This window comes from Aedes aegypti, chromosome 2 (genome assembly GCF_002204515.2).
Source record: "Aedes aegypti strain LVP_AGWG chromosome 2, AaegL5.0 Primary Assembly, whole genome shotgun sequence".
Taxonomy (NCBI): domain Eukaryota; kingdom Metazoa; phylum Arthropoda; class Insecta; order Diptera; family Culicidae; genus Aedes; species Aedes aegypti.
In genome coordinates, this window is record NC_035108.1 from 212,146,941 (window position 1) to 212,164,156 (window position 17,216).

The 17,216-nt window shown below is 38.8% G+C and overlaps 2 protein-coding genes across 2 annotated transcripts in view; both read left to right on the plus strand.

The window, feature by feature from the left end:
• The first annotated feature begins 5,245 nt into the window (after positions 1 to 5,245).
• Positions 5,246 to 7,059, plus strand: LOC5576996 (chitinase-3-like protein 1). The gene is made up of 4 exons (XM_001663049.2): positions 5,246 to 5,417; positions 5,473 to 6,332; positions 6,391 to 6,513; positions 6,570 to 7,059. Exons 1-4 carry the CDS (start codon positions 5,348 to 5,350, stop codon positions 7,008 to 7,010), a joined length of 1,494 nt encoding a protein of 497 aa, XP_001663099.2. The 5' UTR covers positions 5,246 to 5,347; the 3' UTR covers positions 7,011 to 7,059.
• Positions 7,060 to 11,884: 4,825 nt separating this feature from the next.
• LOC5576995 (chitinase-3-like protein 1) overlaps positions 11,885 to 17,216 on the plus strand; it is a 30,832-nt gene continuing 25,500 nt past the window's right edge. The window contains exons 1-2 of the mRNA XM_001663047.2: positions 11,885 to 12,028; positions 12,087 to 12,543. Coding sequence (XP_001663097.2) covers positions 11,959 to 12,028; positions 12,087 to 12,543 — 527 coding nt within the window. The 5' untranslated portion in view covers positions 11,885 to 11,958. The remainder of the gene's footprint in view (positions 12,029 to 12,086; positions 12,544 to 17,216) is intronic.

Here is a 17,216-nt window from a genome sequence, read left to right on the forward strand (position 1 = left end):
CAAGGTAAACGGGGTCCTCTTCTGTAGCTGCTATGCGCCTCCGAGTTGGTCGACCGAGCGGTTCACCCAGATGCTGGACTGTATGACGACCGTGCTGACAGGGTGAAGGCCAGTAATAATAGCCAATGCAGTCGACAGCCGGGGATTGGGGCTGGCGATGAGGATAGGGTAACCGATGAGGAACTTGTAGGGATTACAAAATCCCTTAGCATGGGGAAGGCACCAGGTCCGGACGGAGTTCCAAACCTGGCCCTCAAAGTCGCAATCTTGGAGGTTCCCGGGATGTTCAGATCTGCTATGCAGATATGCCTGGACGAGGGAGTATTTCCAGATGTGTGGAAGAGGCTGGTACTATTGCCAAAGGCGGGAAAACCACCCGGTGACCCGTCGGCGTATAGACCAATATGCCTGATTGACACGGCGGGGAAGGTGCTCATCTTCAACAGACTGTTGAGGTACACTGAGGGTGTAAATGGTCTCTCAAGCAACCAGTTCGGCTTCCGGAAAGGGAGGTCCACCGTAGACGCTACTCTGACGGTTAAGAAAACCGCTGAGATATCACTCCAGCGTAAGATGAGGAGTATTCGCTACTGCGCAGTAGTGACTCTGGATGTAAGGAACGCATTTAATAGTGCCAGTTGGGTGGCTATTGCTGATGTGCTCCTGCGTCTGGGTATACCCGAGTACCTGTACAAGATTCTCGGAAGTTACTTCCAGAATCGGGTATTAGTCTATGACACAGAGGTGGGTCGGAAGTGCTTTCAAATTGATTCCGAGGATAGATATCTGGGTCAATAGGCGCCATGGGGAACTAACATTCCACCTGACACAGGTCCTTTCGGGCCATGGTTGCTTTTTTAGACAGTATCTACACCGTTTCGGTCATGCGGGTTCTCCCGAATGTCCAGTTTGTGCAGGTTTAGAGGAAACGGCGGAACATGTTTTGTTTGTGTGCCCGCGTTTCCACACAATGCGTGACCGCATGTTTGCCACATGCGGTCGGGACACGGACAATTTGGTCCAGAGGATGTGTGAAGACGAGTTTGGCTGGAATGACGTATTATCGGCTATCACCCACATCGTCTCGGAATTACAAAGGAGGTGACGAGTGGACTCGAGGAGTGGCTAGTGCAGACGCTAAACAACAGGTGGTCCAAGGGTTCGCAGTCGGCTATGTAGGTCATACCGGTGCCCTACGGTCGAAATCGACCCTCACAGCGATTAAGTGGCCGCGGGAAGAACATCCTGGTAGCGCTGCTGTCGTGGCGCCGGCCTACTGGGTTGGATACGAGCCTCTGGTTGTTCGGGGCAGGTGGAGGCCCCTTCGTCAGCAATCCCGGCTGGTGCTAGCTGATAGGGCCTGAGCCTTCAGTAGGTCAAATTGCGAAGCCCGCAGTATCAGTTCTAGATACCTGCGGTGTAGCTGGGCGCGGGCGTAGTGGTCGACCCTGCCCGCCTTCAGTGGACAATGGGAGGTAAGAACCACCTGGGAAGCTGGCAAAGCGCCAGCATGCTACCTTGGTGGACCCCCCTAAGCGTGTCATCGATGTTCGTTGCTGCATGGCTACGCAGCTAACCTGGAGGATGCGATGTGCAATAGCCCCTCTCCGAAGCAATGCCTGCTTGGTGGTCCCGGAGAGACGAAGGGTTTGGTGGCAATGGAAATGGTTTAGTGGGTCGGGGGTGTAGTCCTGTTTACTGCTTGCATGTAGTAAATGGTCCCCAACCCCACACTCCTGGACCTTGGTCCGGAGTCTGTTGAGCAGATTATCTCCCCATTGCTTAGAAGGAATAAAAAGACAAATGGCCAGTCTCTCCGGACCCATCTTAATGAGTTCAGCTCTCAGCGCCATTCAGGTATTCGTCGAAGTGCTGCTTCCACCTTTTGATCACCTCACGCTCGTCCGTCAAAATGATCCCATCCTTATCCCTGCACATGTCGGCTCGCGACACGAAGCCGTTGCTTGATGCGTTGAGCTTCTGATAGAACTTACGTGTTTCTTGAGACCGGCAGAGCTGTTCCATCTCCTCGCACTCCGTCTCCTCCAGGCGGCGTGTTTTTATCCCGAAAGAGGCCGGTCTGCTGTTGCCGTTTCCGTCTATTGCGTTCCACGTACTGTCGGGTCCCTTGCTGCAGCATGACCGCCCGCGCTGATCCTCCTCCTCAATTCTTCTCCTCCAGAATCTGCCTACATTCCTCGTCGAACCAATCGTTCCGTCGACTCCGTCCCACGTGTCGGGTACGTGATACGTTGCTCTTAGCTGCATTGTTGATGGTTGCTTTTACTGTTCTCCAGCAGCCCTCAAAAGGGACTTCATCCAGCCCCAGTTCCCCCCCCCCCTTCCGATAATGCAGCCTCGAGGTGCTGCGTATACGCAGTTGCGACATCCGGTTGCTTAAGCCGCTCTAGATCATACCGGGGTGGCCGTCGGTACCGTAAGTTGTTAACAACGGAGAGTTTTGGGCGCAGTTTAACCATCATAAGATAGTGGTCAGAGTCGATGTTAGCGCCACGATAGGGCCACGTTAAAAGCGTCTTTATCATCATCAGTGCTTGCGGAGTGAGGGCTGTGCACGTTCATTATGCTGAAGTTGAAGGACCGGCCTTTGAGCCTCAACTTGCACATTCTCTCATTGATCGGCCACCACCAGATCACGCGGCTCTGCATATCACCCATCACTATAAAAGCTGTTCCCAGCTCGTGTGTGTTGCCGCTGCTCTGGTAGATGGTATGGTTGCCTCTGAACGTTCGCACCATTGATCCCTTCCAACACACTTCCTGGTCCTTCAGCACGTCGGCGAGTATGCGTGTGCTCCCGATGAAGTTGAGAGATTTACAGTTCCACGTACCGAGCTTCCAATCGTTAGTCCCTTTACGTCGCTGGTCTTCGCCGATTGTTCCGGTTCGAATTCTCTCGTTGGTTATACGTTGCTTGATGTTTTTACGGCTGGCTTGCAAGGCCTGACACCAGCCCTCTAGATTTCCGGAGGACCATTCTTCCTAAATGATCGGAGGACCATAGTGCGCAGATTAGCTTAGAGTCCTTCTCTGGCACTCAGACGATGATCAGCCGCCCCTGACATGGAGTACAGACGCTCCAGCAAAAGCAAAAGCAAACCCCCCTTCCCTGTCAGCAGACGACTAGAGTTCCCAACGGGGTTGGTTACCCGATCTTCCCTAAGGTTACTCGTACCCCGGCCAGTACCGCGAGGAGGTAGGGATAGGAGTTGCTGGGCAAGAGGCTAAGGACCGCACAAAGGGGTCTATTTTATCCCTGCAGGTAAGCGAGGTACCAATGGTACGCCATACCCAGCCATTTACCGAAGAAAGCTTACACGGGGGTGGGACATTTCGCATAAGGACGTTTCGCATATGGACATTTAGCATAATGAGAATTATATGCCTGCTTTAAAATGCTACCTGTTCTTGTATGAAACTGCTTTATGCGAAATGTCCATTATGTCAAACGTCCGTATGCGAAACGTCTTTGTGCGAAACGTCTTTATGCGAAATGGGTCACCCCTGCTTGCACCCTTTTAGCCATAGGATTAAGGTAGTCCCCTATATTTCACAAAGTATTGCGAGGAAAGCTTAAAAAGAATACCTACATCACAAAATCAATCAAATGCTTCTACGCGAAATCAATCTGATGACGAAGTGCTATTTCTTACATTTCAAATTGGCTCAGGAATATCCACTGTGGACTGTTGTATTAAATTATCAATAATTCTAGGCAAAACCGTTGTAATTTTCTATTGTCACAATAAGCTTCTTATGATTCAATTTAAAAAATGAAAATGGCAGGATCTTTTATTGATTTCAGGAGTTTTTAAATTAGTATCTTCATTCAAAATCAAGAAAAAATACATAAAAATGTCCTCACTGTATTATATTTTCCAACCGAAACACAGTAGACACATTTTCATCGAATATGTTTTTAGAAAAACTGCTTTTACATACAAGTAATTCTTAATCACCCTTTAATTTCTAAACTGTCATGGAAAATAAAAATAAAAACATTATTTAATAAAATGTTAACAATGGCACAATTTGATTTTGAAATGTAGTGCGTTAAGTATCACAATTTGTCATAAAAAATGAATGATACAGGAGTGATACCGTAATTTCGGGTGAAATTGATCACTTTTCACGGTTTTTCTTGTCTGTTTTCTATAATTTTGAAAATGCCGAACAACTAAATGCAGGAAAACAAGTACAAAGGTGAGCCTCATCGGCTCACGTACTGAAATTTTCTAACAAATGTCATCTTAGTGCTAACAAATATCTCTAAAATAAAAAATCGGGGGATCTCATTTCGGGGTGAAATTGATCACTTGTCAATGCGATTATTGTTAGTTTCCAAAACAATTTTTCTTAATAAATTCGAGCTCCCTGAATCCGAATATGCTTGTTAAATTCTTAACAATACAGTATTCATATGAATATTGAACAGTTAAATTTCAAGAATTACGCGGAAAACGCCTAAATGTATGCAATTTCCTAAGGAATTCCCTGATATCTATCAGAAATTCAATTATTTCAACCAAATGAGCAAATTGTTACGAGTTTTGGTGATGAAATCTGCTTTGGGGATATATCTTAATCATCCTCTCAAACTTTCAGGTTTATACCATGTTCGAATCCTTGTTTATAACTAGGAGTTTATGTATGTTTGTCAATACTGCACCGTACATGATTTTGAAATTTTGCATTATTTTCATAGTAATTAACATTCGTTAACGCAAAAAACATCACAACACACAATTCGACAATAGTTACGACAAACAATGCTCATTCACTGCAAGTTAAATTGATATTTGTGCTCCATAAGGAAGACATAAAATCTAGTGACACGATGATCAATTTCACCCAACTGATCAATTTCACCCGAATTTACGGTACTAATGAACAAATTAAAAAAATAAGTCTCTTGCAGCGCATCAAGTAAGTAGTAATAATAAAAACTGCTCTGATTGTATTTTAAATTTCATCAAGCTTCACTAAGAAAAAAAAAAGTTATGAGGATTAATCTTGTTCTGGAATATTTTTACATGTTAGAATAGAAATTAATTAGTCAGTGTTCTAATTCTTTTCCATAGCACCACAAAAACTAATCTAACTTATCTGAAAATGAATTTACTTCAGTTGAAATGTAGCTCCTAGCCGAAATTGAAGAACAATGTTTTGTATCGATGCGAATAATCCATTTACCTCAATACTTCGAGAGCTTCATATAAACACAGGAAGTATGACTCGTGTGCTCAGTTCATTACAAGGTTTCCATTAAAAACGTTTGTCTCCAATTTTGATTGAAATCCACTTTCCACAAGTGCACCACTTCAGAATGGTATCAGCAAATGTCACAGGATTAGTGCTGACGACAATAGTTTTTCTGTCCAAGATAATTAATGCAAGTGAGTAGCATATATCGTGTGCTGTTCTTTGAAAAAATAAACTATTCATTTTTAGAAAATATTGTGTGCTACTACGGCACTTGGGCCACATATCGAAATGGAAATGGAAAGTTCGTGGTGGACAATATAGACCCTTTTCTTTGTACGCATCTAATATATGCTTTTGTTGGAATCAATGCAAACGGTACCATCCGAGTTCTGGATCCGTGGCTTGACTTGGAGGATAATTGGGGTCTCGGAACTATGCGACAATTCAACGATTTGAAAAATTCCAATCATAAATTGAAAACTTTGGTCGCCGTCGGTGGATGGAACGAGGGATCTGAGAAATTTTCCACCGTTGCTGAGAGTCCTATTCTAAGGAAGAGATTTGCCCAAGATGCAGCTCGTTTCTGCTCGTACCACGGATTCGATGGACTGGACGTTGACTGGGAATATCCAGCGCAACGTGATGGAGATCCAACCGTGGACCGAGAAAACTTTGTTTTGTTTTTGGCTGATCTAAGGGAAGAATTTTCAAATCGCGGGCTTTTATTGACTGCAGCAGTTGCAGCCACTGAATCGTCAGCATCGATATCTTACAATATTCCGGAGGTATCCAAGTACTTGGACTTCATTAACGTGATGGCATATGACCTACACGGTCCTTGGGAGTCTAAAACTGGGCACAATGCCCCACTCTTTGTAGGACTCCACGATAATACTACGAATAAAATGCAGCTTAATGTAAAAAGCAGTATAAGCTATTGGTTACATCAAGGTGTTCCTGCAAGGAAGATTATGCTGGGAGTAGCATTCTACGGTAGATCGTTTACGTTGCGATCCAATAGTGAGCACGGCGTTGGAGCTCCAACAAGTGGCCCAGGACAAGCAGGCCAATATACATACGAATCTGGATTCCTCGGATACAACGAGGTGAAATGTTTGAGTTAGAACTTGTAGTTTAGTGTTTTAAATTTCTTTTGTTTCCTAGATATGTGAGAAATTGATAGTTGACAAGTGGAATCAGAACTGGGATGCTGATCAGAAAGTACCTTACGCCTATAGTGGCAATCAGTGGGTTGGATTCGATAATGATGAAAGCTTATCTCTGAAGGTGTGATACATGAAAAGCTATGAAATTCATTAACTTAGTAAGTGTTTTTTTTACAGTGTGATTTTGTAGATCAATATGAGCTCGGTGGCGTGATGCTATGGTCTATTGAAACTGATGATTTTCATGGAAGGTGTGGTGAAAAATTTACTCTGCTGAATACATTGAACAGCAAACTATTCGGCTCAACAGCGTCTACGGTAGCTACAACTAGCATGCAGCCTTCAACTACCACAAACGACAGTGCACCAACGTGGTCAACATCTCCAGTGGAAACTACAGTCACAACGACAGTTTCTACATCAACTATTACGCAGAGCACAAGTACTACTTCGGGTGAATTTGTATGTGTTACGACTGGTTATTTCCGTGATCCCGAAAATTGTGCCAAATTTTACTACTGTGATAAAACCTCTCGGTATGATTTTGAGTGTCCTGCTGGATTGGTTTACGATCCGGAAAATTTAATTTGCAACTGGTCAAATGTTGTGGAGTGCTAACAATATTTACTAATAAAGTTTAAAATATGCAAATGCTGTAAAACTATGAGATGTTGTGGCTTATTTTTAAGAATTTACTCAAAACCGAAAGATCGTGTGCTCTTCAAAATTTAAACCAAATGAAAAGATAATCCTAAAGTCCGAGCATCAATATTAAGATTTAAATGTGACACAAGTGATAATGCATAGTCAACCGATTTTTTTACGTGCTTATGGAGATAATATTTATTTTTTATCAAACAGCAAACATTAAAAATCGCTACCGAAAAACTAAACATTACATATATTTTGCAATTGGATTAAATGAACAAATTGATGTTAAATTTGCGTAAAACTTTCACGGCTTCACATATGAAAACGTTAAATAGCCATATCTTTTCCAAATCTCAATCGAATTCTATAATGTTTGGAATTAAAGTCCTCTACCTGAGTAGCATTCGAAGCATCATGACATTTATATCATTAGGTTTGAAGTGAGATAGAAAATTCAGAAAAAAAAACTCTTGCCCCACTTTACAAACAAAGAGTGCCGCCTATCGTGGTCAGTTGTTCCGAATTTGGGGGAACTTCATTAGGGGAATCAAGATTACCTTCCAAATCACAAAGAAGGGAGACTGTCGCGTTTTGCCGGATACTCTTAACGATCGCGAACTTTTTCTCAAACATCTTGAAGAAGCACATTTTTTTTACTTATGACGCCAAAATTGAACGTTTGTTCAAAGTTGTCTTGAAAGGTCTCTCAATTGACTATAAGTTGCCGGAAGAGATCAAAAATGGAATAAACGATTTACTTGGATTTTCCCCAGTCAAGTAATCACTATGAAAAAGCGAACCCAAACTGGCATTCTTCGGAAAGGGCTTTCTCAAGAATATTATTTAGTTCACTTTAACAAAAGTAATCTGAATAATATTAAAGCTTGAGAAAAAGCTAGTCTTATGTTCGATGTCCATGTGTATGGATCCAGCTGATTAATTTTCTTACAGCTAATAACGTGAATATAGCAGTTATTACTGAAACATATTTTAAACCTGGAAATAAACTAAAAAAAGATCCTAACTTTTTTTGTTTGTTGTTTCGTAATGATCGTCTAGATGGGCCACGTGGGGGAATTGCAATCATCATTTATAGGCGTATAAAACATCAAGCTGCCTATTTGCCGATTGAATGCACTGGACAGCAAGTTAGTTTGATCCAAACTGACTTGCGAAAATTGACTCGTAATAAGTCAAATTTATTTTTGTCATTGGTGACTTTAATGCCAAACATCGGTCATGGAATAATTCACAAAGTAATTTCATCGGCAGAATTTTATTTGATGAGTGCTCTTCAAGATATTTTTCAATTCAATACCCTGATAGCCCTACATGTTTTTCCTCTTCTAGAAATCCATCTACGATTGATTTGGTCTTAACCGACCCTAGTCATCTTTGTAGCCAACTAATTACTCATGCTGATTTTGACTCTGATTATGTCCCTGTTACGTTTCGAATATCTCATGAAGCGATTCTCAATCCTATCAGCTCCACTTTCAATTATTTTTGAGCCGACTGGAATATATATGAAACAAATACTGACTCTAATCTTGATGTCAACATTTCTTTACAAACAAAACTTGATATTGACAATGCTCTTGAAACTTTAACAAATTCCATTGTTGAAGCCAGAAGCATTGCAATTCCAAAATGTGAAATAAAATTTGAATCCGTGATTATAGACGATGGTCTTAAACTCTTGATCCGTCTTAAAAACGTGAGGAGAAGGCAATTTCAACGAATTCGCGATTCTGCTATGAAAATTATATGGCAGGATTTGCAGAAAGAAATCAAGAAACGTTTTTCACAATTAAAAAACAACAATTTTGAAAATAAAATTTCTCAATTGGATCCTGGCTCTAAGCCCTTTTGGAAATTATCTAAAAAAAACTCAAAAGCCAATACCGACATTGAAAGAGGAAAACAAATGGCGAAAAAGCTCAAAAACTTGCTATGCAGTTTGAAAGCTCGCAAAGTTTGCTTCCCTCCATCAGTGAACTTTTTGATAAAATCATTTTGAACAGAATGATGGTCCACATCATTGAAAATGCAATATTTGCCAATAAACAGTTCGGATTCTGACATGGACACTCATTCGACCACCCACCAAATTTTACGTGTAACAAGTTTGATACGCTGGTGTTCCTCAGAGCAGCATTTTGGGATCAATATTATACAATATTTTCACATCTGACTTACCTGAATTACCTCAGGGATGTCAAAAATCCTTGTTTGATGATGACACGGGTCTCTCCGCCAAAGGACGAAGCCTGCGTGTCATCTGTAGTAGGTTGCAAAACAAATTGGGTATTTTTTATTCATACTTGCAAAAATGGAAGATTTTTCCAAATGCATTCAAAACTAAACTAATAATATTCCCACATAAACCAAAATTTCTTTATTTGAAACCTTCAAGTAGACATGTTGTCACGATGAGAGCATTTCCAATAAATTGGTCAGATGAAGTTAAGTATCTAGGGCTACCCGTAACGCGGGTAGATTACCTTTACGAGGTGCGTTACGGGGTAAGATCTACCATATTGTACTCTTGTTGTATCTGTTCTAGTGAATACTTATAAGTTACGGTCGGAAGAGTATAAGAGAGTAACAAGCCACTAAGACCCACCTATTTGTCCTAGATGATGAGGAGGTCGAAGTGGAAAAATGGCTCAATCAGCAACTGAGGTTGGTTTTAACTCATGAGACAATTTCTTTACGAGTTCAAGAGTTTATCATTCGATATCTATGAGGGAAACGATTCCGAATCGGTGGAGAGCAGAACTCATAAATTCTAAAATAAGCTTTCTGTTTCAAGGAATCTAAATGTCTAATGCAATGAAACCTGTTCACAGTTTCAAAAAACGACTTTGAATCTTATAAGTAGAAGCAATAATTTGATACGCTAGAGTACCGATGCATGGTCAAAATCAGTATCATTCAACCAGCTTAGTGGCCGAACCTAATAAAGGGGCGCGCTTTTGAGAGTTTAATGGTGACAAACTGTTTTCTCCAAAGGGTATAATTAGCGGTATCTTCTTCTAAAGAGGCTCTATGTAAAATGGTAAAGAATGATATTTGTATAAAAAACGACTACTTCATTATTTCTCAATAGTAATGGAGTAGAACGACATGCACTAAACAAAGGACACGGGTATACCACAAAAGATCAAAGAAAACTGGTCGCAGTGGTTCATCCCGAACAGAAACAGAAAAAAAATCTAGGGCTCATGCTAGATACGAATTTAACTTTAAAAATCAAATTGAGGACATTCAAGCCAAATGTAACAAATATGTAAAATGTAATTAATAGAAAATCAAAACTTTGTCTTAAGAACAAGCTTTTGATATTCAAACAAATTTTCAGGCCAGCTATGTTGTATGCTGTACCAGTATGGACTAGCTGTTGCAATACCAGGAAGAAAGCTCTGCAGAGAATTCAAAATAAAATTTTGAAAATGATTCTGAAGCTTCCTTCCTCACAGAAAGAAAAATCCATGTAAATTTCAGCGAAAAATCATGCACATAAAGGGAATGCCAAGTGTGTCGCAAATTTACACGACACATCGTGTAAAATAACATGCATATCTTGTAAATTTGTGCGAATTGTCGTGTCATTGGTTTGAGTCCATGCTAGATTACACGATGTCTAGCGGAAACATACATGCTGTTATTGTAATTTTACATAATATGGCGTGTAAATTTGTGACAAATCTGGCATTCCCTTCATGTGCATGATTTTAAGCTGAAATTTACAAGAATTTTTCTTTCTGTGCTGGTAAAGTACCATAGTTACATAGAATATCCAATGTTGAAGCATTGGAACAAATGTCAAATAAAATAACTAATAATTTCAGGCAAAAATCGTGACAATCTTCTATTGCCACGATTAATGCGTTATATTTTTAGGTTAAGTTAGGGTAAGTAAATTCAAAGGTTTTTTTTTCTCTTATAAGCAGGTAAAATCATCTCACCTGTTAAAAAATCTGAACTGCTACGGCAAATGAAATGTAATATGTAGTTAACAAAATGTTAATAAAATCTTGAATTTGGTTTACCAAATTAGGATGACAACACGTCTAATAACACAGAACACCTAGACTTAAGAAATGAATGTAATGTTTGGAATGACACTAAAAAAAAAGGAAGAAAAATGGCGGAGAATGGCGAATCTGAAACGGTTAACATTCTTAACAACCTGTTTCTCGTATGGTCGAGTGTCTAAACACTGTATTCACTAAGGTCGAAACTTTATCCAAGTAATTTCCTTCTATGATTCATAGTACCATATCTATTACGATTATAAAAGGAATGTACACAGTTATTTTCATGATTCTTTCAAGGTTTTGGTTTATGCGGGAGATCACGAAACTTGAATAGTGTTGTGTCAAAATTTTATTGAATTGGACTGAATATTATAGAAATTATAGCCAAAAGATCATGAAAATTTGGTTGTACAAAGTGGTCAGGAACGTAATTAAGCACATTAATCTGTGCTGCGCCATTACGACCTTCTTGTAAAGGAAGAAATGTTATTTAGCTACCATTATATGGTAACTAAGAACAGAGAAGTCCGTTGCTTCTCCATGGTCATCAAGGGAAAGCGTTTCCGTTGGTTGTGCAAAGTGGCCGATCCTAAGGTGATGCAATCCCTTATGAACGATTTACCTTGAAATGGAATCACACTATGGTCGTGTGGAGGAAACAAATCAATAACGATGAGCTAATTTGCTAAATGCATAATACCTCTGCTTAAGTGCATTAGTGATATCAATTCAAAGTATTGAGTGATTTCAAGACCCTCTTAAGCCGACGATTGATAAAAAGTTTATAAAAGCGACACTCGAATCAGTTTTATTCACAGTAGAAGAAAGGTGCAATTTCTGTTCAATGTTTTCAACATAAAAAAATCACCAACATGAACTATTTTGTAGCTCAATTATTTGTGATACTGCTAGCGTTTGTTATAACAAATATCTGTGCTGAAAGTAGGAGCATTTCAGTGAAAGTGCAAGTGAAAAATTATAAATCTCGAATATTTTTTAGAAAAAATCGTTTGCTACGTTGGTACATGGGCAGTGTACAGACCAGGACGAGGTCGCTTTGATATTGATCACATTGATCCTTTCCTGTGTACGCACTTAGTTTACGCGTTCTTTGGAATCAACATCGATGGTTCGATAAGGATCATTGACCCTTACCTGGATTTAGAAGAAAATTGGGGCCGAGGACATATAAAGCGATTCAATGCACTGAAATCTGTGAATCCAAGTCTGAAGACGCTGGCAGCTGTTGGAGGTTGGAATGAGGGCTCGAGAAAGTTTTCTGCTGTGGCTGCAAATCCAGACTTGAGACGAAGATTTATCTCGGACAGTGTAGAATTTTGCCGGATACACAGTTTCGATGGAATCGATCTTGACTGGGAGTATCCTGCGCAACGTGACGGAGATGCGAATATCGACATGGTTAATCATGCAGTGTGGCTGGAAGAAATAAGACATGAGTAAGTTTTTATGGCAACAAAGCAATAAATACGTAGCGTTGATAAAGGAGCGTTTCTTGGATTGCATATTAAACTTACATACTCAAGTGGGTATAACGCCAAGCAAGCACTCATGATTTATTGAATTTTTTTTTTTATTAGTAAATCATTTCAAACGTTACATTCATTTCTTCTATCTAGGTGTTCTGTGTTAGGTAACACTATGATCCTAGTTTGGTAGAACTCAATTAAAATATAATTTACATTTTGTTGACAACTTATTACATTTCATTTGTCTTAGCAGTTTAGATTTTTACAGGTGAATTGATTTCACCTGCATATAAGAAAAAAAAGGTCAATTAATTTAACCTTTCTTATCCCAAATATATTAACTTCAGACACGAATGCCATGACAAATGGTAAAGTGTCTTAAATAAAACATAATAATAATAATAATAATGCATTAATCGTGGCAAAAGCAGATTACAACGACTTTTGTCTAAAATTCGACATTTGATCAAATGTTTCAACATTGGCTATTCTGAGTAGCTCATTAGTACTATATCAGAAAGGGATCTTCAAGAACATTTTTATTTTGCTCGTATTTCTTCTTGGTATTACAATAGTTAGTTCATATTGGAACAGCATACAACATGGCAAGCCTGAAAATTTGTTTAACGTTCAAAAACTTGCGTTTGAGACACAGTTTAGATTTTCTGTTATTAAGAAGCTAAAGACATTTTAAATACTTGTTACACACTTAAACAGATCATAGGAGTTCGGTAATGAAAATCACCGAAAGCGATCGGTAACTTATGAAATTACTGATGTTTCGGTAATTCAGTTCGGTAAACTAGCATGGAATTGTCAAAAAAATACCGAAAAGTCTGTAAATCATCGGTATCACCGAAGACGGTAAATACAGAACCGAGTTTTCGGTAATCGTCTTATCAAGTCACCGAGTTCGGTAACTTGGCAGATTGAAAAGTCAAAACATGACACTTCTTTTAGATGTGTGGTGCGGTGAAGTGCAGATTCTATAGCAGAGGTAATTGTATAGCAGTTAATAATTTTTCAACTAAACTGTATTGCTTGCAGCATGAATAAAGCTTCCGCTGTGAAGGCCACTTCATAGTTTATCCACCGACGAAGTTTACCTTTGATTTGAAACATCGAAAGAAATGGCACTACAGGCTCCGCATTACTGATATAACGATGATTTTTTTCTGGAATCAATTATTGTTGGGTTCAATTCCACGTATTATTTGTATAAAACTAGTGGGCCCGGCAAGCTTCGTCTTGCCATCAAGTAGGCTGTTCAAAAACGCTATTGATCGTCCCATACAAAATGACAGTTCCGTTCACGTTCGTTTTTCCGACTTTCCCGGTGAATATCCTAGGATTTTTATACACACAAACACGTCGGAACACTTGACGAACAAAACGGAAAAATAATCATTCAAATCAGTTGACCCGTTCGGAAGCCATTTCATGACATACGAACACCACTCCATTTTTATTTATATAGATAAATCATTGCAGTAACCAAATGTCGTAGCTTCTACCTTTTTTCTCGATAAAAATGCAACAAAACGCAGCAAAATACCGGTGCACCAAGCTGGGCACGGATTACCGTATTTCCGTAAGCGATTACCGAACGGTCAGTAAATTTGACAGTTGCTCACCAGAATCCAATTTACAGACTTTTCGGTAATCTGTGAGTTTACCGAATCGTTTACCGATTAATCAGCTGTTGAGATTTCGATAAATAATTTATCGAATTCAGTAATTTATGTCAAGTGTGTACATAAACCCTATAAAACACAAATTTTTATTTTCGATGTAAATATAATTTTTAGGTATCTAAAATCGTTCTAAACATGTTCTGGGCAATGATTGATTTTTATTCGCAAGTCTATAATTTTTGGTTTCCATTTTTATAAATTTTATTTTTGAACATCACTATCCTTTTTCATTTTTTCTTGAAACTTCTTCTAGTTACTGATTTTTGGCAATAATAAAAATTAAAGTTTCACCGGTACTTTTAAAAACATTATTTTTTTTGTTTCCCGTGTTATTAACAGAAAAACATGTTTGAAATTATTTTAATACCACCAAGCTCTTCTTCTATGATAGGTTGATCGCAGAAAAATATAAAATGTGCGATTTTTTATATAACACGTAAAATGAAGTTGAGTTTTGGAAGCATTAGGAGAAATCTTCCATTATAGCAGGTATGAAGACAAATATCCATTTTTTTTGCAATCTACTTCAAATGACAAGCAAACACTTAACATAAATTACCGAATTCGGTTATTTTTTTACCGAAATCTCAACAGCTGATTAATCGGTAAACGATTCGGTAAACTCAATGATTACCGAACAGTCTGTAAATTGGATTCTGGTGAGCAACTGTCAAATTTACTGACCGTTCGGTAATCGCTTACCGAAATACGGTAATCCGTGCCCAGCTCGGTGCACCGGTATTTTGCTGCATTTTGTTGCATTTTATCGAGAAAAAAGGTAGAAGCTACGACATTTGATTACTGCAATGATTTATTTCATATAAATAATACGTGGAATTGAACCCAGCAATAATTGATTCCAGAAAAAAAATCATCGTTATATCAGTACCGTAATCCGGGGGCAAATTGATCACTGGGGCGAATTTGACCGGGTCGGTACCAAATAGCTTTTCCTTTCAAGGATGCTTAATACTTCGTTTCCATCACAGACATTTCATGTTTTCTAGTTTATAGATGTCTAATGATGGTTTTAAACTATTTCTTTTTTTATTAAGGTAAGTTTTGCATAGAAATATTCACGGTTTTTGAAGGTGTTAGCAATACTGTTGGCAATATCGGCACTAAACAATCTGCTGGTGCTAAGCCTGCATGTAAACTTTGAGTGTTAAAAATATTGTGTTAGCATCAGTGTGAACTGCTGAACTCATTTTGGAAATCGTTCAGCATTAAAAGATTAGTTTTTTTGCTCGTAAAACCGTTTTTTGTTGAATGAAGTGCTTGTTTCAATATAAATTGCATACATTTAGGCGTATTATGCATATTTACATATTTAGTTTAATTATGCAATAAAATGATGATATACACGAGTTGTAAGAATTTTGGCATCATTTTCAGATTCAGGAGACCCAAATTTAGTAAATAGAGAAATTTTATTTTCTAAAATATGCTTTATTATATAGTGATCGATTTCGCCCCAACACGTAGAAGAATTTCTTTATGTTGAGATTACTATCTCGTTAATTACTTTTACTTACGCACAGTTAGTTCTTTCGAAGTAAAATTAACTTACACCAACACTAAATTAACGTCAAATCAAATACACATACTTCATTGATTCAACGATCCACTTGTACCTATATCAATTATAACTTGGATAATTACCACTAACCGAAAACATTCACATCCCTAGACTTCAAGTCATGCTCACAAATCTACTTACTTTTAACTTGTAAGGATTAGTGTAGTTGATAAGATGACCACCTCTCACTCAGGGGACCACGTATCAAGTTTGCCGACGCGCACTTTATTTTGATTGTTGCCATCCCAAGTAACCGTACAGCTGTATAAAGTTGCATTAATATCACTTTATATGCTACTATAGAATATGGCATATAAAGTCATACCGCATTATATGTCTCATTAAAGCAGTATTAAAGTGGAAAAGGGCACTATTACAGTTTAAATACGGCTACATTTCCTAGCTCTATGACGGCAATTGCTAAAGTATAGTTACTGTCTGTACCGTTTAAAAGCTTTAGCTAAAGTGTATTTAATGCATGAAGGAAACCATTATTTTGAGATCAAAAATAGAAACACAAAAATATTTGATCGTTGGGTGTCTGCGTTGCTTTTGCCTGTCTTTGTTTTGAGTATGCTTCATATGTGTATTTTGCTTAATTCCTTTGTCGGGATTCGAACCTAAACTAATTGAGAGATATTTACGATGACTCGCCGCGCCTATCCTCCGAACCATGAATGATGTATGTCTTGGCCGGGAAAATGGTTCAACTTCAAGCAGCGCCATTTCGTTGCCAGTGGTAAATATTGTCAATTTCACTCCAAGTTGGACCGTCACAAATGTGTAAGCTCCTTCAAAGTGTGATAGCAGCTCAGGATTGCATCGAATCATGATGATGTTTTAAGTGCACTTATTCCTTGTAGTTCAAGGAACAAGTGCATCAAATACGTTGAGATGATCCGTTGCAAGAGTGCACTTTATCACATTTTTTCTGCTTTCTTCAAATTTTGCAATAGTCCAATTTGGGGTGAAGTGCGCATTAAGTTGGTGGACACGACTGTTGCACTTACAAGTTTAGCGTGGTTGTCGATTTTTTTTGCTGTTGAGATTTTTTTTGTTTTCATTGTGTGGGGCTAAAACAGCTGCTCATTTGCACGCTTTATGTATCGTTTTAGCATCTCGCCACATTGAGCCATCGTTAGGCGTGTGGTGTACGTACGGGCCTATCAATCGTAAGGTTTTTGGTTCAATTTCAGGTTGTTGCATTTTTTTTGTTTTCAAATTCTGGTCAAACCTACGAATTTCAACCAGATTTCTTTTGTTTTTTTTCCATAAGGGATATTTAGGTATTTATATAGATTATTTGTCTGAGTGAGGGAAGGATTGACGATAAATTTACGATATTAAAAATGTATTAATACAGCATTCTT

Bases quoted from the DNA above. Each gene is read 5' to 3' on its own strand.
- LOC5576996 (XM_001663049.2), top strand. From the start codon at position 5,348: ATGGTATCAGCAAATGTCACAGGATTAGTGCTGACGACAATAGTTTTT. The intron at 5,418-5,472 runs GTGAGTAGCATA...ATTCATTTTTAG, and splicing joins GTCCAAGATAATTAATGCAA to AAAATATTGTGTGCTACTAC. The intron at 6,333-6,390 runs GTGAAATGTTTG...TTTGTTTCCTAG, and splicing joins GATTCCTCGGATACAACGAG to ATATGTGAGAAATTGATAGT.